Source organism: Cebidichthys violaceus, unplaced genomic scaffold (assembly GCF_023349555.1).
Source record: "Cebidichthys violaceus isolate CVI_PGR_0920_01 unplaced genomic scaffold, fCebVio1.0.p SCAF_41, whole genome shotgun sequence".
Classification (NCBI taxonomy): domain Eukaryota; kingdom Metazoa; phylum Chordata; class Actinopteri; order Perciformes; family Stichaeidae; genus Cebidichthys; species Cebidichthys violaceus.
Genome location: NW_027176606.1, coordinates 1,460,201 through 1,484,289, shown reverse-complemented (window position 1 = coordinate 1,484,289; position 24,089 = coordinate 1,460,201). Strand labels below are relative to the sequence as shown.

The following is a 24,089-nucleotide window of genomic DNA, read 5'->3' as shown; positions in this document are numbered from 1 at the left end:
TGCCACAGGACAGTTGGTGGCGGTAAATGCACCAATTCATTGTTTGCCAACCGCCAATAAACCTCAAAAAAGAAGAAGAAGACTGCCACAGTAATCTTAAAGATGTTTTTTAAAACCCGAGCTCAACATATGAACCTTAACTCAAAATCCTTGGTGTGTTGCACTAACAAAATGATCTGATTGGTGATTTAACAAAACCAAGTTGAACTGGTTGATTTTTCTACCAAAACTAACATTTCAAAAACCCTTTCAAACAATTATAAACAGATTATATGTAATTGATATACATTGTTTTGTCACGCAGCAACAGGGAACATGCAGATATTCATATTGTGACATACTATACATGATTTGATCATTTATAGCAACCAGTATTTGGGATTGTATTTCATCCTACTCTTTAGTATACTATTTTTTTTTTTTTAGTAGACAAACTTGGCATTTACAACAGTCATTCTGGACTTGGATTTCTACAATTTATACCACATGTCTGAACAATAAAACTTGTAATTTTCCAGCTAAAACACATTTGTTGATGTATAGAATTTTGGAAATAGATCCCACTAAAAATGTCTATTTTCTAAATATAATCTTAACCAGCCAGTTACTAAAATCTAAAGTGTTGTGGCAGTCGGAGCAGACAGGCCCGTATGTCACTAAAAGCCCCAGGCAATTTGCCCACGCTCTGCCACCGCTGTGTACTGGGTTCGAACCGGTGGACCAGTCCAGACTCACTGTAATCGTCCTGGCAGTATCCTCCCAGTACATAGATCTTCCCCTCCAGGACGACTGAGGCTGCACCCACATGGGGCAAAGGCAGAGACGCGAAAGCAGTCCACGAATCGGCCACAGGATCGTACACCTCACAGAGTTGCTGGTCAGCGTAAAACTTCCTTAGGTTACACACGCCGCCAGCGACGTAGAGATGGCCTCGCAGGGGCTCCATGCAATGCTGAGCCCGGTCATGGGTCATGTCTGCCAGGTAGGTGGTTCCTCTCTCTGGGTGGTACAGGAACATGGAAACCAGACACGCATACTTGCAGTCAAAACCTCCAGAGATGAATATTCCTCCATCCATTACGGTGACAGCATGGCCGCTCAGAGCCTGGTCCAGGGGCTGGACAAAGCTGGGGAAATGAAATAAGACGCATCAGACAGGAAGGGCAGTTGACAGCCTACCATTTAACCTTAAACGAGGATACTCTCATGTCACAACATTTGTTATTGCATTTGTATGGCGGAAAAGAGACTCAACATACAAGTAAACTCACAGCTTTCATCCTTGATATTTTGTTCAATATTATACAATAAACATTGACCAATTTTAAATAACATACAACTCTGCTTCTTAATGATGTGACAGAATCACTGATATGTGCAATTTTGGGCATGCTAAAGCTCGGCATCGATACGCGCTGATACCATAGGATTTAGGACACTATGATACGATGAAACATGTTCTACTTCAAGCGTAACATGACTCAACTTACCTCCAGGAGTCGGTGTCTGGGTTGTACATCTCGACGCTGTCTAGGTTGGTGTTGATCTCCTTATCTCCACCAATGGCATAAAGACGCTCTTCGTGTGCCACCACTGAGAAGTTGCTTCTAAACTCCTGCATGTCAGCAAGCCTTTTCCAGCTGTCCTGCACGGGGTCATAACTATAGCATGTGTGCGATGAAAGAAAAAAGGTAAAGATGGAAAAGTTCAGACCCCGTCTATGCATCTGTGGGACAATCTAGGTTATTCAAAGTGATAAGAGGATATTTGTGCACCAGGTGTGTCCTTTTACCTGTAGGCAGATTTCATCATGTCATCCTTGCAGTAGTAGTAACATCCTCCAAACACATACAACTTTCCCACCATTGCTGCTACTCCATGCCTGAACTTTGGCTTGTCTGGCATCTCACCCAGCCTCCTCCACTCAATCTTCTTCAACAAGCCTATACCACTGCGTAAGGAGTTTGCAAACCACAGTTCCCTGCTTGGTATGCGCTGTCCCACATCTGGGTTCAGCTGGTCTCCCCCGACCACAACCAGGGCGTCTTTGGGATGTCGGACCCGGCACTGATCCTGGGTTTCTGGAAGGCTGAAACCAAATTCCTTGAACGCTGAACCATAGAGTTCTACCTCTTTGTTTCCGAAGCTCTCCATGCGTAGGATAATGGCCCTGACCTCCCTGAACTCTCGAAAGGTCATGAGGGGGAATCGGACTCCGGTCATCAGTACGCCAGCCTGGCCCAACCTCTCCTCAGGATCAGCCTCAATCCAAGAGATTACAGCTCGAAATACAGCCAGCTCTGAGGGCACGCACAGATCATCACAGCGGAGGATGTCCAGAAGCTTCTCTGCTGGTAGGTCCTGAAACTTTGACATGGATGACACCTCCCAGAAGTTCTTCAGCACAAAGTCATTGGCTTCCTCGAGCAACTCTGGCATCTCGTAGGCTTCAGCAAAAGATGCCACATCCAGGCAGGAGCTTGCCTCCATTTCCTGAAGCATGAATTTGAGGCAAAGCGAGAGGGCAGGCTGGAAATGAAGCTGGAGGGCCGTGCAGGAGATCTCAAAGACACAGTCCCAGCTAAGTGGCAGGGTTCCACTGTAGGAGCAGCTAATCAGAGCCTCTAACTCAGAAGGTGACAGGAAGGGAAGGGCAATACATGACTGATTGGATTCCCTCATCCCGCAGGTGAACATACCACGGAAGTAGTCACTGCTTGCCGCCAGGATAACTCTGTGGACTGGAGACAAACAAAAGAAGAGCTCGGTTGATCAATATCAAACAATCGACAAGATACCTACAAATTGCATGACTGTATACTAACCATGGAACACAGCACCGTCCACATCCAAGATCACATCACACCCAACTCTGTCTGCCCACAACTGATTGATGGACTGAAGAGTAATTGTCATCTGTTCAAGGGCAGATATCTTTCGCTCTTCCTTCTTAGGACTCCCACCTTCTTTCATCTGGTCTTCTTTGTTGCAGAGATCCAGCACTCTAGGAATGCCCAGAGCTTGAGCTGCAGCCATAATCGAGGACATGCCATCTTTGTTCAAAGACAACACAGCTCCAGTGTAGGCAAACTCCAAAACTGCCTGTAGCCCAACATGATCAACCTCAGGAGACAGAGACACTGATCGCCTTCGGACTTCTACATCAATATCGTTGCCTGATCGTAATCCACTTGCATCCCTCAGCCTCTCTTGGATGAAGGAGCTGACAGCAGCAAGAATAGGGGAGTGTACGTCAAAGCTGTTCCCGTTGTCAGTGGTCAGAGTCAGGTCTGTGAGAAGAGATGAATCCCAGAATTCCTTCAATACAATGAATACCTCTTTAGGATAGGTGTCACTGCGGTATGTGTGGACTTTATCGCCAGGTCCTTCATTCCAAAATGCTTCCTCTCTCACATGCTGCCCATTTCCTTCCAGAGAAGCGCCACTCATCTCGACCTCCGACCCCTGTTTATTACCCCTCCCACTCATCAGCCCCATCCTGGAGTCGTTGTACGCCACGATCCTCCTCAGTTCGCGGTTGTCCTGTTCAATCCCTTCTTCGCCACCTTCTTCAATCACTCGTTTCCTACTCTCCTTCTCTCTCCTCCATCTCTCTTCCCATTCCATTGGAAGGTAATGCCTAGTAAACTCCATGCATATGGCTGGGCTTTACTTTCTCTTTAAACTACTACCCACAGTAGTTTTTCTGGGGTATTTTTAATTAATGATGACGTCCAGCAAAATCTTGATTTGATGAAGTTACTTTCTCACATATACTGTTGCTGCCTTCACAAATCTTTCTGTCCCTCCTAACTCTCTAATAGAATCAATGTTCCTCACTGCACAAACGGCAGCTATTCATAGCTACTGGGTCAGAGAGATTCAGTTTCAACTGAACCTCGGCTCTCACTTCATTGTAATGTTCACCAAGCAAGAAAATGGAGGTGAACTTTAATGTTTATTGGAGTCAATAAAGAGGCAGGTAATATATTTCCCCACCATTGACAAGTTTAACCTTGACTTATAGTAGTACAATAACTTCTGTACAACAAACAACTGTCAAGGAGCCAGACGGAAACTGTCTTAAGTGTATTTATGAGAACACAATGTTTATGCTGTACTTTATGTTAAGGATTATTCCTCCCTCCATTATTTTCCGTTATATGTTTTATATCCTTAAACCATAAAATAAACTAAGCTGGGCTCTTTTTTGTCATGCATTTTAAGTCAAATATCAGGGGCACAATTCTGAACAATAAGTAAACTATATTGATCTTATTCTAGAGTATGTTATAGTCTTTTGTAAAAGAAAGATAAAAAAGGGGATCTTGTAGTTTACAATGAATAAGTCATTATGGTGTTGTCTTCTTCAATTCCTTTTTTTAATTCCTTTTCAGCCCTTTATTACTTTGGCCTCCATGACTCTTTCCGGCCAAGGGATACCTTGTGCACTTCATGCCAGTGGTGAAGTTGATTTTTTTCTTTTTATTTCTACTTACAATGCACTTCAATGGTGCTACAATTACGAATGAAATTCAATGAAGCCTAATTCTTGTCAATATGATCAATTTGAAGCTCTGTCTATGGGATATAAACAGCTAGCTTTTAAGAGCTACAAGAGAGTGAACATGAATGGCACTTGATGGGGAATTAGCGTGGTTACTCTTGATTTGCTCCACACACATTTACATAATGGAAGTGGATGGAAACATGCTTTCATTTGCCTTCTCATTTGCAGATTTTCTTTAAATTCAGTTAATAATTGGTCTGCATTTGGATGGAAAGCTGGCTAGTTTCAGACTGTTGACATCTACTTTGTTTAAGAGATAAAAATCAACTTCCATTCCAGATATCCACATATTGAAGGCACATTAGTAAAGGTAAAGGTAGAATCGTAAAAAAACATGGGCCTAGACTATGATGTTAACGGATTGTTAAATTGTAATTCAATAAAAAAAATAACGAACAAAAAACAAGTGTCAAGATGCCATGAGGAAATAGGGTAAGGTTTATCAGCTTGTCTGATGTTTTTGCAGCAGCTTTCATTAATGCATTGCTTCAACCAAACAATTATTAACCTGGACTTTCTTATAAACACATATCTTTTTGCTGTCAGTCAAAAGGACCTCCCAAGCTGAAGAATGGAGAACTTCTCAGTGATGATAGCTGCGTGTTTGCTTGCTGGTCTATCTGAGTGCCAGACTGGAGGTGAGGACAAACAGACCCAGATCACAGAACTCACACATGAAGACCTGGCAGACGCCTGGGTTGAGCAGGATGCTCTCCAGAATTTAGAAACGGCAACCATTTTCACAACGACCTCAACAGCAACCCAGCCAAGCTGTAATCCACCCATCTACACAGTGTTGAAGGAGCTGGGGGCTCTAGAGGAAAAGCTTGCAGCTACCGCCAGAGCTCTGGACGAAACAAACAGAAAGCTGGAGGCAAGTGAGAAAAAGATCTCTGCACTTGAGAACAGTGCAGATTATCAAGGTAATACAAATATGCTAAACAATGGTTGTGCAGAGCCATAGTTTGTCACAAACCGCTTGTTGTGAACTGAATTGGTCCATTATGATCTCACATCAAACTTGTTGTGGCACATTATTTCATTTTGCAGAAATGAAATTTGGTGCCCCCCCCCCCATCAAAACAGGCTTCAGTGCACTGCCTGCGCTGCACTTAAACCCCTGGCAGACAATCAGTCAGATAGGAACAGTTTAGGGATTTATTGGTAAAAATGAAGGCGCTTGAGCTTACCGGCATGAGTAGCAAAGTCCTAACAGAAGAAACAAGAGTCCACGGGCCACAACAGGTGTAGGGTGAAAGACAAATAAAGATTCTGGTTAGGTTCTGGTACATGTTTCAAAGGTCCAGGTTTCAGGTTTCTCAAAAGCAAGGCAGGAGCAACAATCCGTCAAGTGAATGGAGAAAAGGGGTTTGTCCATGTACTGACAGGCTAATGGGGGAAATGGAGAGCAGGCGAGCAGGGACAATCAGGTGATTGGGATGGCAGGGCAGGAGGGAGTGGCTGGATGTGGGAGGGAGTTCTGAGGACCTCTGGTGGACAGGTGGAGAATGGCAATGAAGGGGTCTGGGGATGTGGAAGTGTGGCTGAAGGGGGAGAGAGTGAGGCACAAAGTGACAGTGCAGCATGCATTAGCAAGGTTTAACACTGTCAGAACAGGAGAGGGTATGTCCGTGGTCATTTCCCTTCCCTGAGTTTATGCTTCAGATCCCCTCTGGCTTAAAGACTGTTTGTGGATGCTGTTTGTTGGACAGCATGATTATTAAACTCTGATGTATTTTGAAGGTCAGAATAATGACGTATTCACTTTTCCATCTCTCAGGGTGGCCTCGGATTGCATTTTCTGCTACATTCTCAATAGATGGCACCATTGGTCCTGTGAATGTTCTTTACGCTCTGGTCTACGATCATGTTCTGTTCAACACTGGAGGACATTACAGCCCAGTCACAGGTCAGTATTCACCGTGTACTTGCTCTTGAATTAGTTGTCAAGTACTGTTTGGTAACTCATGTTGAACGGTGATTTTATTTTACTATTGTTGCAGGTTATTTTACAGCACCAGTGCAGGGAGTCTATTATTTCACTTTCACCTCCCTCTGCTGGGATGGTGCCTCCGGAGGCAGTTTGTACCGAAATGGAAAGAGAATAGTGTCGAGGTATGGTCATCTAAATCATTCATTCTCTAGCTCTAACAGCGCTATCTTGCAGCTACAAGTTGGAGACCATGTCAATGTTCGTCTCTGGAAGGGGAAAATCAGTGATTATTCAAATAACTACTCCACATTCAGTGGATTTTTGCTTTTCCCTGTGTGAAGTTTATGAAAAATATTTACAGATTTTCCAACTTTTAATAATTGTCAAAAGAATGCTAAATGTAATGTGACTTTCTGCAGCTATACACTTAATGTTCTGTTTGTCAGTTCAAAATGGGAAAGAAATTCAGTTTTTTTTTCCATTCTCATTTAACTGATTTATGTTAGAGAACATTTATAGCAATACGACTTGTATAATTTCATTAATTTAATGGTTTCCTTTTTTATTTCAATATAGATTTTTTTGGTATACATGTGATACATACATTTACTTTTTTTCTACCACCATTTTCTGATAACTGTAAATCATAATGTACCACAAATCATAATTTCACTTCCATATCATTTAATTATACTTCTTTTATTTACATTGTTCAGAAAAGCTCTTTAAAATTGTCAATAAATGGCCGGTTCCAAAAACACAGACGCCGCTCCTTTTGCTGCTGTATTCTCTTTCAAAGTAAAATAATGTCTGAAATATATTTACTTTGGATTCTTCTGTTAGAAAATCTTCACTGTACAGTCAGAGAAACTCTTTAATTTAATTTTTAGCAATATATTTACTACATATCTAGTAAGTCTAGCATCAAAACAGTACTTCCAAAATACAGTGTGACCACTTGTAATGAATCAAATACCTTGGCACAGATGGTGTAATCCCTGCTTGTTTAATGTTGAGAATAAGGGATTTTAGGCTTATTCTACTTTTGCATGGATTGTTAAAATGTGTACATCGGCTATGTTATACTGTACATAATATTAACACTTGGAGTTGGATGAATAAAGTGCAGAGAACTAAAGATTTATATTAAATCAATAAAAAGGAAAAGCAATACATCTGCCTCAAATATACAGTATTAATCAATAAGATCAAATAAATGATAATACAATAACCCTTAAAGAACAACCTTTGTGATATGAAGGTTATTACACATCACTAAATAGGAGTTACATTCCCCTAACATTTTACTAATTTAACAATTCATATCACTGATGCAAGTCGGAAAAACATTTCCAAAAAAGTAAAGTATAATCTCAAAGTGTGTTTCTGTGGTACAGGTTTGTCCTTCAATACAAGGCTGTTCAATACAGTTGGTGAATGCTATAATTGAACACATGCCTCGTGGAGTCTGTAGCAATTCTGCGCTTGTTCAGCTGAGATGACGTCTTTAATTTGTCATCACATCTGGTTGTTTTTGCTATACTATAAAAGTGCTTCTGTGTTGCTGAGAAATTAACACAACTTAAAATCAGCTCAGGAAAAAAAAAAAAAGAAAAAAAAAAAAGAAAACTTTATCTGAAAGTAGAAATTGGATGGCACAGTCTAAAGGTATCGCTACTTTTGCAGTATTTAACCAGGATGGTTTTGACACCACAGCACAGTGTTGAGACTTTCTACAGGTTTACTCAGTTGAAGGTGATGAGGTACTCTGGGTAGGCCTGGTCATCGTGGAAGATCACAAACATGGTGGGTTGCTGCTGGTTGTTCACCAAACTGTCGAAGCAGTCAGTCTGGTCCGAGCCTCGAGGAGGGGTGTCTTTCATGGAAGAATTACCGACCGTGTAGCGGCCGGTCAGGACACGAGCCACATACAGCCTCTTCAAGCCGGACGCGTCTGGTGGGCTGTATCTGCTTGCTGAATACTGTGCATTGACAGCAAAGTAAACTCCCTTTCCAAACATGGCAGCTGTGATAGAAATACACAAGAAAAGACACTTTTTAACATCCAAAATATACATTTAGATGTTTTTTGACTACTTTGTCCATCTGTGTCTTTATAGCTCTCTTAAATTCACCAACACTTTGGACATTTAAAATGTACAATTACAGAAAACTTTTTTTTTTAAGGGTTATATCTAACATATGTATATATATATATATATTAATTTTTTTGAAACTTATTTCCTTAGTATCCTGCAAAATGTATGGAATCTTTTTCTCAGATTCTGAGCCAGAAATCTCCACTTCAGTAGCACTTACATACACCGCCTTCCCAATTTTATTCATACCTACATTCTTAAGGTTTTTACAGAGAGATTTGTTTATATATATATAATTCATAGCCTAATATACATGTGACATTTTATTGCTAAAAACATGGAATAATTGTATTTTTTATGGCCGTTGACAGTATTTGCATTTATGGTGTGATACAAAGAGATATCCAAAAAATAAGTGGTAAGTATCAGATTTATGCTCTGGAGATTTATGCAAATTAGCACATAATTGATAAGATAATGCCTCATTTGCATATCCAAACATCAACTGGGGATGTTTCATGGTGATATTGGTTAAAGTGGTTTACCCTATTCACCTGCGTCTCCCCTTAAAGGAGTAGTTCAACACACTTGTTGCCACAAGGTAGACGAGAGGATCGACATCACTCTCATGAGGCTGCAGACAGAAACCGGTTGGCTTAGTTTGGCATGTGACGACATTGCTTACCATGTTGTCCTGCGTAGCTCCTGTTAAATCTGTCCCTTTCAATGCAGTGGCATGACTCTGCCGATGTGCCATGGTAGAGAGTCTTCTCCCCAAGGTCCGCAGGGCCATTTTTGGCAGCTATACGCTGCCTACACACAGTATAGGCATGCCACAGGTAGTAGTTTTGCACCCGCTCAATCTGAGATCAGAAAAACAATCAATTACTTGTCCTGTACTGTAGGTTTTTAATGTGAGAAACGTGTGTTTTTGTGTTGTTATAGTCACTTTTTGGATGTTGTATTTAGCCGTTTTGAGGAAGCCGTGGGCTACAGTCTGGTACTCTGGTGAGTTAGGTTGCAGCTGGACCTTTTTAAACACTTCTCTATGCATAGGTTCCCATTCTGTTGGCAACTCTAAGGCTGAAGTAGAAGTCACATGAATTGATGTTTTTAAGACGTGAAAAAAAGAGGATGGTTTTAACATGAGTTGCGGAATCTAAAGTAAAAGTACAAAATGTGACATACCCGTTTCAGACTCGCTCCTTTTCACTTTGTACATGGCGCCTGTTAGCAGATTGGTGGCTTCTTCTGCCATCAAGTTGACTCTCAACATTACGCCGTCTGGTGCCGTCAAATCTACAAACACTCGTTTCTCCAGGTGAGCCTCCTCCAGCATGTAGTTGTCATGCAGGCTCAGCTCCTGCCAGGCCTTATTTATATCCTGAATTGACCACTGCACAGTAAGAGCCAACATGGCTTCTTCTTTGTCTTGGAGGTCTTCGCAAAGTGCCTCTTGGATTGCTCTGTTTACAAGCTCGATGACGCCCAACACGTCCTCTTTTAGGCCCGTCAGCACATAGACCTCTTTTCCTGACCGTGACCGATCTCTAGCTTCAGCTCTGGCTGCGTTTCCTGCTCGGTTGCCGTTCACCCCCTCAGAACTTTGACGCCTCCTGCACTCCAGGCTTATACCTAAGACTTTGACTTTGGCCTGCACTGCCTCCAGCTCCATCCCGTCAAGCCTGGAAAAATTATGTACATCCACCTCTCTCTCTATCAGTTGCTTCTGCAGGATCCCCTCCAACTCTTTCTTGACTGTCCTGATGCTGTCTGGACCGCAACTGATCACACTTACTACAGCTGGCGGTGGCTTTGAGGAGGCGAAGCTTTTGCCTTGAGGTGTTGAAGTTGTGGAGGTTCTTGAACACTTGTCCTGCCACTTCTTGAGCGTTTGTTTAGCTTTTTCTAAAAAAAAAAAGAAAAAAGTGAGACACCTCATTTTGTCAATTATTTGAGCCCAGATAAGATGTGTGATATCGAAGATACTCAACAAGAGATAACTACAGAATGACCAAAACAAACTACAAAGGGAAATGAAAAGAGGAGAGAGAGAGACACAAAAGTGGCTACAAAGATACACAAAACCACAGAGAGATAATTAACAACTGCAAAGACACAAAACAACAACTAGAGCTATTAACAATTATTAAGTCTGAGTGTCTTGCTCACTGGTAGGAGAGCTGGTGGGGTCTGTGACCAGGAGCCCATTGTCTCATAATCTGCCCATGTTTTATATCCATCATACTATGTGCCAATCTTACCATTCATCAATATGTTGTGAAGGTAAAATTACTTTGTTTTGTGCAAAAAAAACAAGTGTTCTGTATGCTGAACTGACACATTTCCCCATAATACACCTTATAAAAGAGTTGGAAGTTGTAACAAATGGCAAATAGGTCGGTCCGTACATTCTTTTGGATCCAGACTGAAATTTCACAACTGTCATTTAATTGAAGTTAATGAAATTCACATTAGCTGGTCTTCATCTGACGGAAACATCTCAACATCTATTGGAGTGTAACTAAAACTCATGGCTCATCAGCCTCTGCTGTATTTTGCGTTTAGTGCTGATTAACAAAAGATAGAATGCTAAACTAAGTTCACGAACCTGGTAGATAAAAACTGATAACAATTAGGTACAAAGTACAACATTTTTCAAGCTTTATGGATGAACACAAACCTCTAAGACTGAGATGGCGAGCAGCCGTTTGTCCAAAGCGGTTCTCCAGCTCTGCTCTGCAAAAAAACATTACAGGGCAGGAAGTTTACGACAAGCTAGTCTGACCGGTCAAACTGCAACCCATGATAAAAAAAAGTAACTTTCCATTCCATTTTATGAGTGAGATTTATATCTGACCTGAAAGCCTGGAAGACCGATTGCTGGAGGATGACAATGCGGATGAGTGTGAGGGAATTTGGTTTCAAGTCACTAATAGCTGAGGTCATGCCATCCAGCATGGCTTTACAAGCTTTGTCAGAGTCCATACCAGCCACACCTGATGGGATATATAGAGAATGATCAGATAACACCAATGATGCCATTGACATTGTTCTTATGACCTTTTTTTTTATCATTTTAGATCCCATACTATAATTAAAGAAAAGTATTTTCTTGCTACTAAAGGCCACCAGAAATCTGTAGATCAATTACTAATTTATACCGGAATAAGTTTACTTCATGTGTTATTATATATACTTATATGTGAGATTTTTTAATCAAGCTTAGATGTAAACCCTGAAATTCTAACTACATTAGGGTGGTTAAGACAAATCTGGTGTATCCCTTAATGCACAAATACACATAAACGCACACATGCACACAGCACAAACCCGTATTGATGGCTGGGAAGGCCACTGAGCTGTAGCCTTTGCTCTCACACTGCTTCAGTATCTTTTTGCAGTTCTTCCGAATAATCTGAGTGTCACACTTGAAGCTAGCGTGAATGATTTCCCTACAGCCAAGCAACCCGGGTCCTGTGGTGCACATGAAGTCTGCTGGAATGCCCACTGATAAAAGACATAAAAGCATATACGACCATGAAAACAGCAACACATTGGATTTGTGTATAAGATGTTGATCAAAACTCTACAAAGTATTTTTGCAGCATTTATTGTTAGCTCCCTCTCAAGGCTTACCTTGTGCCAGCTGTGCCTGGAGACTGGGCCCTGCAGCAGTCAAAATGGCTTTAGACACACCTATGGAGTTTGTGAACACATAGTTACTGTAAGATCACATATATTAATATAATGTATACAAATAACACCAGTTTGTGGTGCTGTGGTCCTCTACACGTATATATTAAAAGTCAAATCAAAATATCTAGAAAATCAAAATCATACCAGATGGGTTGTTGGAGAAGTCAGTTGTGTTGACAATGGCATCAGTGCTCTCCAGAATGATGTCACCGCGGACCATCTGAAGCTTGACTCTACCCAGCATGGCTGTGACCTCACCGTCGGTTAAGGAAACATGGCGGTAAAATGAAGCTAAAGACACAAAAATAAAAAGTATGTACGGTTTCGGTTCAATATTTTCAACTACATCTGCATTCATATTTTACGATGAATCAACTTCCTCAAATGAGAAAAAAAAAAGTTTTGGTGGATTTTGCTTTTGTCGAAGAAGAGTTGGCACTCCAAATGGGATATGGAAAGGACTTTGCGGAATTAATTCTGAGTTAGCGAACATTTAATTCCAATGACTGATCAGTTGTTTCTGTTGTCGGCGTCTTCTCGGATATTCCCATAACATGCAAATGCTTGTCTTATGACAACATGAAACATGGCCAAAACTAGCTGACATGAAAGTACAATTAAACTTTCCCAATTGAAACATATTCCTGACGAATAATATGCACACTAACCTTGGTCTGGGTTAGCGTCGTTAGTGAATCCTCTGAGACGCAGAGTTTCCTGGGCAGACTGGAAGGCCTGTAGTGATGAAGTGACGGGTTTAATTCCAGTTCCACATGAAAACCCCCAAAAAATATTGCACTCTATTTTTTTCTTTACCTTGCTGGAATCTTTGTCATTGGGGTGGATGACAAAACGGACCAGGAAAGATGTTCTGGTGACCCGGTCCTGTTCAAATTTACGGACCTCCTCCAGTAAAACCCTGGATGCCATGCTGTGAGGAAAACGCAGGACAACACCGGTCCCAAGCACAGGGAAAGCAACGGAACTGAAGCCTCTGATATGACAGGAAGCCAGAATTTTTCTGATGCCCTGTCTCAGAGTCTGGAAGATTGAATGATTATAAGGTTACTAAACCCCTTAGTTTTTAAGAGAGTAGGAACAACAAAACAGACGCAGTAAGGACAAACCTGGTTGCACAAAAACCTACAAGGACATATTCAACACACAAATTCACCTGGATGGCAACTCCATGTTGGTTATTATCCCAGGGAAGAAGGTTGAGGAAGAACACTCCTTTAGATCGAAGGGTAGGCAAACCCGCCACCAGGACTGTGTCACCAGGCAATGTTCCGCCTCCTGCTTCCTTATGAAAATTTGTACTCAGCTGAGGTCCAACCATGACTGACAGAGCGTCTCCAACACGGGTCGAGGTGGGATCATGGCCAACCATAGGGGTTACTAGGCAATCCACCTAGGAGAATACAGCAATCTAATTTCATCCATGTTAACACTTAAATGTTCCTAACCACCATGTTTATCCAGAAGGTAGATTATGTATGGAAACAGAGCATTGTACCCAGCAACTACAGCAGATTAGCTTGTGAAACATCCAGAATCAAATCAATTTAGCTCAGTTTCTCACCTGCTGGGTCTCCAGGGTTCCCTGAATGATCTCTACATGGACACCATCTTCAGGGGCTCCACCATTGGCTCCTCTTTGGAACCCCGGATCTCTTGGTGCAGCGTTTCCGCTACTTATCCCTTGGAGAAGCCGGTCACATGCTTCCTGCATGGCCCTCACCACCTCTCCTCTGTTATCAATCAGGATAACTCTGCTCAGACTTCGCCCTCCCTGACTGCCAAACTTCTGAACAGCAGTTACAATAGCGTCAGAGCACACAGCAATGGGAACACCAAACACACCTGAGCTGATACAGGGTAGGGCTATAGACCTTAACTCCATTGTCTCTGCTAAATGTAGAGCAGACTGGACAGTTGTTTCCAGTAAGATCCTCTCTCTGCCACCTGATTTTCCTCCTACAGGCCCAACAGCATGCAGCAATATCTTACAGTTTAAGTTCCCCCCTGTGGTCACTACCACATCACCTGTAGGAACTTTTCCAGTTCGCTTTACTATATCTCTGCTCTCCTTCTGCACCTGAGGGCCACCCGCTTTACTCAGTGCTGCAGCGACCCCACCAACATGGTCCAGATCTTCATTGGCAGCGTTCACCAAGGCATCAGCTTCCTGTTTGGTGATGTCACCCTGACACACCAGCACCTGGAACCCGTCACGAAGGCTGTAGCTAGCAACTGTTGTGTTTATGCCACTCAATCCAGCACCAGATGCAGAAATCTGTCTTGTAGCGTGAGGTTGTTCCTGAAGCTGTACGAGACACTTCTGAGAACGAGCAACACTTAAAATGTTGCCTGTTCCAGAGAGACTTTCAAAATACCTTACTGCCCCTGGTAGGTCAATAGTGATTCTATCCTGAACAAGGGAGTCCAGAAATGGACCCAGTTTGTTCCTGACCTCGGTCACTTTTCCGGCTGGACCTTCCAGCACCACCATGGGCCCAGAGGAAGATGTTAAAGGATGAAAGTTAACCCCTGAATAGTCAAAACCATGCAGCTGCAGCAATTCTGGTAAGCGTTGTTCTAACTCTGAGTAAGGAAGAATGACTTGGCCTTCTATGCTTGACTTGTCCAAAATAAACTGGATGACAACTTCATTTAGCTCTTCAACCTCTTTGGTGTGGCCCAGTAGGCACACTGTGTTGTCTGGGCCAAACACGACCTGAGCCCTGTACTGCCCTTGGTTCATCTCATTTGTCTTGGACTTTAGCTTTTCACAAAGATCAGATGGCACATAGGAGCAGATAGGAACATCAATCTTGACTTCCTTGAATTTTTCTTTTAGTTTTTTTTCTGTGTCATCCAGTTTATTAGCAGAGACGGTGAAGAAACGTACCTCCGTGTCTCGTAACTCTATTTCCACCTTGCCACCAACCCCTAAAAAGTCCCCTAGCACCCCTGCACCGCCGTATGCCTTTCTCAAGAAGGTCAAAAAATGTGGGCTCATGTCAGAAACGGTCTTTTCTAACACAAGATTCTCCTGCTCAGAGATACACTCCCCAGCTTTAAGAATCTCCTCCACAGAACCTTCCAAAACTAACTGACCTGCAGCTCCCTGCGTGATCTTCACTTCTGAAAAATCTTGTCGCAAACTGGGCTCCATCTCTTTCCAGAGGAGGCGGAGCTTGGCCTCGCCAAGTCGACGAACGCTTTTTTGCTTCTCACCTGACCGTCGTTTAACAAGCGAGTCCTCTACAGCCATCAACATGGCGTTCACTTGAGAACGCTCCCCAACCACAATGGCCATCCCATCCTCGCTGTACACCTTCACCTCATCTGTGGTCTGATGAGAGCTGCAGGACTTAAGCAAAGCTTTACCTTTGTGAAGGTCCACCTCACAGTGGTACATGTAGCCATCAAAGAGTTTGGCTACCTCGGCTTTCCAATTTCTAACTGCAGCACCAGCTTGAGCTAACCGGCTAACTAAAACCCTCCCCTCCTCTGGGTACAGCTGGGCAGAGCAGGCCACAGAGGCGAGTGCTTCCTCTAGGTCTTTCAAAGCCTTGGGACACTCCTTGAGATAACGTAGGAGGTGAGAATTAAGTCGTAGTTCATATTCTTCACCATTTGTAAGCAGGCTTGAGGTAAGACTGGCCAGCTGTGTCTGCTGTTGGAAAAACATACATTATATCAAGTTTGGTTTTCAGTATATGAAAAATTGATGTTCATTACACGCACACATTTCTTTTTTTTTTAATGATTGAGACACTTGCACAACAATTGAACACATACCCTAAAACATTTCTATAGAAAGTCAGTTTCAATTATTCCAATCAAACTGTACTCAGTAAGTGCTTGTGATGCTTTATAATGATAATGTGTATTGTGCAACAGTTGCTCCAAGACACTATTTTAGAAGACTTTCCACTCTGACCTGTGATGATGCTGAGTCCAGTTTTGGGCTAGCTGACTTTCTGGTGGTCGAGGATGTAATGGGAGAGCCGGAGGAAGGTCCCGGGGTGCTTCGCACAGTCAGCACAAGAGGACCCCCCTCAAACTCCAACACATGTTCAGATTTCTGCAGGACTCTTTCCTGAGCTGAGACAGAAAAGGATTTATTACTAATTAGGCCTTTTATTTTTCAAGACAAGTTTTCAGTTTTGTTGCCCCTCCGTCCTCCACCCTCTTTCCCCGCCCCGGTGCTTATTTAAAGAAAACATTTCCTGACTGTGTCAGTTGCTTTACTGTAGTTGTACTTTACCTTGCTGTTTCTTCAATGGACAGAATGAATGTATAAATTACTGAATGTTCCAGGGGCAAGGGCTACAAGGGGTTAAGAGGCCCCTGGGGAACCATAATCTCGATAGTGTGTTGTGGTATTTAGAATAACTACCACAGACAAAAACAAAACAACTACAAAGAGCTGAAAAAAACCCGATAAAGTGATGCAAAAGATACAAAACAATCACAAAGACAAGAACAACATCTGAAAAGAGAAGCAAAATTATTACAAAGACACAAAACGACTGCAAACACACAAAAGGCAACTTCAGATTGATGCAAAAATGGTCATTATGTAACCAAAAAAGCAACGCAGGACAACTAGAACGAGATGCAAAACAACCGTTAAGAGACACAAAACAACCACAAAGAGACGCAAGAGTCCTACAAATATGTCAAAGGACTACAAAGAGACATAAAAAAATGGTCACGTGTCTCTGCCCTGGAGCCTGGCATGTCATAGGGCCTTTACAGCATGTGTGCAGTCAATCACTTTAAGTTGGCTGCCGTTTCTGCCACACCCTCTGCAGAGGAGGTGAAGTTATCAGCACAATCATGTGGTGCAGTGATCAGCCGCAACAAAGGATAGGCCTTGACATCATATTCGTTTGTTGATTATTTGTTCTCTGAAACCGGAAATACCGCATCAATATGCTTAGTTCAATATTCGTCCTGTGTCGAACTATTTGAAGAGCGATCATCAAAGTGAATGTCAAACTAGAAAATGTTTTGAAATCAGTGAATATACTGTACAGTAGCATACAAAAAAAAAAAAAAAGTAAGATTGACAGTCAAAAAGTTTGGATGTGGCTCTAAAAGCAGTAAAATTGGTCTCTTTCATTAAAACATCCCCCAAAAAACAAAGAAATAATCGAATGAGGTCAACATGTTTGCAGTTCATACTTTCACTTTCACCAGCACAAGACGACACACTTAAATAAATCATCGACAAGTGACCCATTGAACAGATACACGTTTAAAATGACATATTCTTACCATCTCGCTTATGAAAAGCAATGCTGTACACTTGATCGTGTACGTTCGTTATCGAGCCGCAGTCTCCACCTCCGGATTTGCGACGCACGTTAAAGTACTTTTCTATTTTCTTCCTTTGCTCTTCGTCCAGAGCGGGACCCTCGAAGAAGACGGGATACTGGTGAGGACCCTCCATGGTGTGAACAAGTGATAGACTTTATAATTAAAACACGTTCAGGAGCGGACTGTGTGGAACCGGGTTCGAGGAGGTTTACTCAACAAAGCCAAGCTTGAGTGTGGCAGAGCCTCTTTAAGAGTGGCTGAAAGTGAAAGTAAATGGACTCTCGAAAGGCATTCTTAAAGGAACAGTGTGTAGCATTGAGGGGGAGGGATTGACATAAATGGAATATCATATTATTAAGTATATTTTCTTCAGTGTAATCACCTTAAATGAGAATGCATGAAATGCAGATTTATCTTAATATTCCATTGCAAACGAATTTTCTCCTTGTGTGAGCAAGCTATAATATTAAATTCTTATGTTGTGGACGGCAACACGTTTAAAATATTGTAAAGGAACAGTGTGTCACATTTAGGGGGATTTGTGGGCAGAAATGTAATATCCATAACTATGTGTTCATTAGTGTATAATCACCTGAAAGAATCAAAGAATAAAGAACCGTTGTGTTTCTGTTAGAACGAGACCGTCACATCTTCATAGGGAGCCTGTCTTCACTATATTTAAGCAGCATTTTTATTAAAATCAATTGTATCAATTGTTAAATATTGCTCATTGCTTTCTTTAACAGGTCATTTCATACATAATTATATTATTATTATAATCTTCTCTTAGTTGAATGTTAAACATGAGAAATGTCAGAGAACTACTCAATTGTTTAACATTTTAATCAGCATCAGAAAAATCACATAAAACTCCAAATGAATATGATAAAATGATTACATTGTACACATTTTAAACATCCCCGTATCTTAACCAAAACTAAACATTCCAAATACAGTATATTAAATGTTTGCTACAGCGAAGCAGTACAGGTTTGTGTATGTATTTTCTCTTATTGTACCACACTGATGGGGTGCACAATACACCCTCAAGAGACGCATAAAAAGACCACTCTTTAAATCTGGCAAATCTGACAACATCCTCATTGAATAACAGACGATCACTGTTTGTTATCTCTCATCCAGCCATGATGAAGGAAGTCATTCAGATGTTCCTGAATCAGGACAAGGAGACAAAAAATACCGACATGAGGCACTGTGCCATTTAATGAAAGGAGAATAAATAATTCAGTCTAGAAATATTTCATCTGCAGCCAATGAGTTATAATTATTAGTTATTTCTGAACTTACTTTAAAGCACAGATGAAATTATAAGTTTCCTTTTCCGACCGACTGAACCACTCGTGTTTCTCTCCTGCGCTCATGGCCACAGCGATGTCACACGCCTCCGTCTTGTTTCCCCACTTCTCATAGCAGACCAGGTTGTCACTGACCCAGAACCATAAGTCCAGAGGGCAGCTGTAGAGCAGTCCCAACCAGACGTAGGGAGAGTTGGCCTGCTTGGCTACCTCTTCGGCCCATCTCTGCTTTTGAGGGTCAGTGATGGAGACCAGGTCACGGTGGTTCTCTCTGCAGTAAGTCAAGGCCTGCTCCCAGGTCTTGCTCTCATTGATCAGGATCAGTTTATCTGTCACAGTAGAGATAGACACAAACACAGGATCATAGCAGCAGCTTTGTTGCTGTTCTCTTGATGGTTGAGAGCACTGCGCTCCAATATGGTCACTTTAAATCACTGCCTACATGTTTGGTGCTGATGCTGATGATCTTTAAATGTCTTCCGCAACTTTTAAGTAACATTTAAGGGGATCTATTGTTTTTATAATAGTGTATAATCAACTGAAAAACAGTAATCTTGGTGTTTTGGTCAGAATGAGTCGTTTATATCAACATACGGAGTGGGTCCTCTTCAAGGAGTCGACCGCCATGTTTCTACGGTAACCCAGAAAGGACAAATCAACCTGCTTTGACTACCCGACCGTGGTCGGTAAACACAGAGGGGACACCGTTGTTGTGGTCTCCAGGGACGGAAAACAAAAACACGAGAAACCAACGTTGGTCTTGAGGAGCTGCAGCTTTTATTTCCTCCGTACATTCACTCAACTACCTCTCTTCTTCCCCGTCTCTTTCTCTCTCTCTCTCTCTCTCTCTCTCTCTCTCTCTCTCTCTCTCTCTCTCTCTCTCTCTCTCTCTCTCTCTCTCTCTTTCTCTCTCTCTCTCTCTCTCTCTCTCTCTCTCTCTCTCTCTCTCTCTCTCTCTCTCTACTACACAGAATATTAATTGTAATCTGAAACCTCACCACGAGATGGCGCCAAATCCCTACACAGTGGACCTTTAAGTGATCATTTATTTTATAGCAGCATCATAACAAAGTCTCTAACATGAACAGGATTAACATGAAGAAGCAGATGGAGCTCATGTACATAATAAGTTCTCACCATCATAGCAGAAGAAGGGTTTTTTCTTACTGCATTCATCAGAGCTCCATTTTCCATTAGACACAGTCATAGCACACTTCTTGTCGTCTTCATCTTCAAATTGATCCGGATCCCAGAACCTGAAAGAGAAACTACTCTCATCTGACCACCTCCAGGTGTCTCTGAACAGGCCGATCCACAATTGTTTAGCTTTCTCAGGCTCTATCTCAGTCTTGAATTCTTCTTCATTTAACTGAGTGAGTCCACTGACCAGGTCAGTGTGATTCTCTCTGCAGTAGCTCTGAGCCTCTAGCCATGTCTTCGTTTCATTCATCAAATGGAATTTCTTTTGCATTTTTGCTGTGGAATGAACAGAAAAACTTAATAAATACACATTTGTTTAATTATTTTGTCTCGTAATATCCTATTTTCTTACTTTGAACATTTGTGAAACATGTGATATATATATGTATATATATATATATATATATATATATATATATATATATAGTATATATATGTATAGTGTATATGATAATGTGCAAAATCCACAGAAATTTCTGTTTTTTCCTTTTCTTTCTTCCTTCAGTGCTACTTTTGTATTGTTCTATTTTATTGTTTATATTATTCTTCTGTAGATATCTTTGATTATCTGCTTATTCATTTTCTTTGTGTGTAAATACATAATAAATCCTTGAATCCTTAAGTTTTAATTAATTTCTGTATACAAACAAGTGGAATATTATCACCACTGTTTCAAGTGTTTCAAAAGAACTTAAAACAAAAAGGCAAATATTTAATACTAGTTGACTTTTGACTTAAATATATTATTTCTTAACCATACCGGCCAAGTTTGACCTAATTTAATGCAACAATGTAAAGAATGTCTGCCCAGAGACACAGTATTCTGAATACACATATTCTCACCATCGTAGCAGATAAATTCATGTTCTTTATTACAAGGGATATCCTTCCATTTGTGTTCCTCCACCACCACACAGTTCTCAGGAGGTTCCTTATCATTCGGCTCCCCATCCTTCCATTCTGTCTCACTATCACTGAACTTCACCTCTGGCAGAGACCAGAGCCACACCCTGTTGACATTGGTTTGGTTGTGCAGTCCAATCCAGGCTTCACCTTGATGACTTGCTGAGTCATTGAGTCTCTTCATGTCTGTCATGTCAAACACTTTGGCCAGGTCAGTGTAATGCTCTCTGCAATACGTCTGGGCTTCCTCCCAGCTCTTCTTCTCTTTAACTAAGTGGTACTCGTAGAGGCGACACAGACAGAAGGAACACTGACCTGATAACAGAGACAATACATGTGTTCAGTACTGGCGGTGAGAGAATAGCAAGAATGTTATAAAATGACATCATGCCCCTTCATTTAAAATGGGGCTCTGAGTGCTCTTAAGTAGTGTGAGACGTACAACTGTTGTTAGCTGAAGTGATTCTAGCTAAAAGAAATGAAAACAGTAGCAGATGATCCACTTACCCATCAGAATGAGCACAAACAGAGTCCACTGCATGTTTGCTCTGTTAGATGAAACGGATATTTTAGAGTGCAGTGAACCAAACACAATTATTTGAACAGCTTGTCTCCATCTGTTTGTTCAGTTATAATAAAAAAAACACGATCACTCCCTCCAGTATACACAGTTAAGTCTAATAAGGAAGAGGAATGGTAGGAAATATGCAAACTGTAGTCAAACCAGAACTAACAATACGCATGCATAAATGTATTTTATATTATCCCAGGTTACTTATTTGAATAAAATACAGATAACACAACAAACTAAAATGAATGCTTCTGTGTAAGCTTGTGATGTTCTGGAGTTTGCTTCTATTATCAGAATTATTGTCATTTTCTTCAATGAACAGGTGATACAAGGAATAAGAGGAACACCTTGTGAGATGCTATCGACCATGACAATGAATCAGTCAAGTCAACGGACTTCTGACTCAATGTCATGAAAAACTACACATTGTACTGTGAGCATTCATTCTAACTGATTGCATTATATTGTCAGGTGTTCTTGTTATTGTGTCCACAGCTAGAACATTACGTATTACACTGCAAAGTTGCAATTACAGTTGTGCTGTCGTTATGAATCATAAAATAAAGTCTGCTCAGGTTTCTGTGTTATGAGTGAACAAACCCTACTGCAAATGATATTTAGTGTCATTGGAGAGGTAAGATATGCTGATAATTAGTATTCACTAATACAACAATATAAAACTAATATTTTTTTTCCAGAAACAAGCAGGAATTGTAACAAGTGTTATTTTAGCCCTGAGTATATCTGCAGAGAAAGCTGCATGCTGACTTATTTTTTTTTTTTCATTGTGTCCACACTTTGCATAAAAACAATACTGAAAATTGAGATTTAAATACAATCAATTGTGAATATAAACCTTGTTAGAAATAAGCAGATTTGTTTTGTAAGTCAAATAGAAAAATGCAAAGTGTCAAATCTGATTTGATGTTAGATTTTGTGAAATATAAACTGAAGAAAGACAATGTTTCTCTGTCCACCTCTGCACAATAAACACGATATTAAAATGACAGTAAAGAATGGTAACTTACATCTTGTGAGTCTTCCTCTTAGACGCTTCACGCTGGTGTCTCTCCTCACGTACTGATGAAGACTCACACATCAACCAGACAGATGCTCTCTTTTAGCCTCCTGAATGCCAACATTTGAATATTGAAATACAGAAGTCGGAGACGTCCATCACAGAGGAGAAAGGGTCCATTGATGACCAGTCATTTACATGATATAACAGGTAAACAAAGAGGAACACACTACCCTGTTGACTGTCCAACACGCAGGTGAACGACGTCATTCCAAAGAAATATACTAATAAGGAGAATACGTTACATTTATGTAAACTGTTCTGAAAATACACATTTTCCCATTGCCAACAATTCAATTTGTAGAATCCAAAGTCAAGTTAAGTATATTTGTACTAATTTAATCTAAACTACTCAAACATTTAAATGCTCTGTTTACATCGTCACTGTTCATTTTTAACAAGTGTTTCACATTATTATCATGGTTTCTGATGTTTGTGTTTGAATACAAATTTGATTGTTACAAATCCAGCTAATAAAAACAGATTTCACAATACATTTACAATACATGTTGCTCCTAGACCTTTACAAACCTTTCTTTTCTTTTTAACCATGTTCAACACAACTAAAACACACGTTCTGTCTCTTTTTCAGCCCTTAATATTGTAAGTGTGTCACTATTATTCCCACAAGTCCTATAGTTTCTGATGGCAGGTGACTTGTTGTGTGTGGAGCGGGAAACAAGCAAAGCATGTAGATGAAGGAACACTGACCTGATGCCTGACCTGTTTTAGACAGTGTGTGGTATTCACCTCCTCATGCTGATAGAGAGCTGCGCACATGTTTCACCATCTGTATATTATTTACATATGACAAAACCTGAAGGCTAAACTTGAAAAGAACAAGAGCGCTCACACATTCATAGCTGTGCTCTATTTAGACACTGCATGGCTCTTTAAAAAAAAAAAACATTGACGCTTCCATGTTTGAACTGGTGTGAAATCTGTGATGGTAGAAAACCTCTCCTCACAGGAGGCCGCGGACCTCTCACTCTGTTGTTTGTTTGAGCAACGAAGTCGCGCCAGGATAAAAAATCAGCTGGATCCGGTTTACCATAAAAAAAAAAAGTCTTTAATAATTCACAGAAGCTAAAAGACAGTCACAAACTGAATTACACTATCGATTGTAAGGATTTCGCGAAGCCGAGTTCAAACACGCCCCTCCCCAACAGACCAACAAAAGTCAGTTAACTGTAAAACAGGAACGCCAAGAACTAACTAACTTCTCTCCGGACAATGTTTTTATACCCGAAAGTCAGTGGTTTACTTTTAAAATCCAGTATCAGCTTCAGTGACTGGCTGGAATTCAATTGTCTCCTCCTGGCCTCAGACAATGCTCACTATTGGTCCAACTTGTTGATCTGGTCTGTGTCCACTGGTCCGGCCTGT

At 41.1% G+C, this 24,089-nt stretch overlaps 3 protein-coding genes across 4 annotated transcripts; all 3 read right to left on the bottom strand.

The window, feature by feature from the left end:
* Window positions 1-91: 91 nt before the first annotated feature.
* Window positions 92-4,248, bottom strand: LOC137885900 (kelch-like protein 33). The gene is made up of 4 exons (XM_068728236.1): window positions 2,826-4,248; window positions 1,793-2,741; window positions 1,491-1,661; window positions 92-1,127 (listed from the first exon to the last, which is right to left on the bottom strand). The coding sequence occupies exons 1-4, from the start codon at window positions 3,652-3,654 to the stop codon at window positions 608-610; spliced, it is 2,469 nt and encodes an 822-aa protein (XP_068584337.1). The 5' UTR covers window positions 3,655-4,248; the 3' UTR covers window positions 92-607.
* Window positions 4,249-7,181: 2,933 nt separating this feature from the next.
* On the bottom strand, window positions 7,182-17,865 carry LOC137885908 (protein mono-ADP-ribosyltransferase PARP14-like). 2 transcript variants are annotated; one of them, XM_068728251.1, is made up of 15 exons: window positions 17,594-17,865; window positions 16,251-16,414; window positions 13,884-15,983; window positions 13,476-13,712; window positions 13,118-13,342; window positions 12,970-13,036; window positions 12,446-12,592; window positions 12,242-12,301; window positions 11,936-12,112; window positions 11,463-11,601; window positions 11,286-11,341; window positions 9,791-10,510; window positions 9,552-9,685; window positions 9,288-9,465; window positions 7,182-8,529 (listed from the first exon to the last, which is right to left on the bottom strand). In XM_068728251.1, the coding sequence occupies exons 1-15, from the start codon at window positions 17,766-17,768 to the stop codon at window positions 8,249-8,251; spliced, it is 4,860 nt and encodes a 1,619-aa protein (XP_068584352.1). In that variant the 5' UTR covers window positions 17,769-17,865; the 3' UTR covers window positions 7,182-8,248. The 2 variants fall into 2 exon arrangements, with proteins under 2 accessions (XP_068584352.1, XP_068584353.1); XM_068728252.1 differs by having other exon boundaries at window positions 13,884-15,980.
* Window positions 17,866-18,460: 595 nt separating this feature from the next.
* On the bottom strand, window positions 18,461-22,771 carry LOC137885933 (C-type mannose receptor 2-like). The gene is made up of 6 exons (XM_068728290.1): window positions 22,654-22,771; window positions 21,562-21,602; window positions 20,995-21,369; window positions 20,089-20,427; window positions 18,944-19,280; window positions 18,461-18,807 (listed from the first exon to the last, which is right to left on the bottom strand). The coding sequence occupies exons 1-6, from the start codon at window positions 22,722-22,724 to the stop codon at window positions 18,798-18,800; spliced, it is 1,173 nt and encodes a 390-aa protein (XP_068584391.1). The 5' UTR covers window positions 22,725-22,771; the 3' UTR covers window positions 18,461-18,797.
* Between the last annotated feature and the right edge of the window lie 1,318 nt (window positions 22,772-24,089).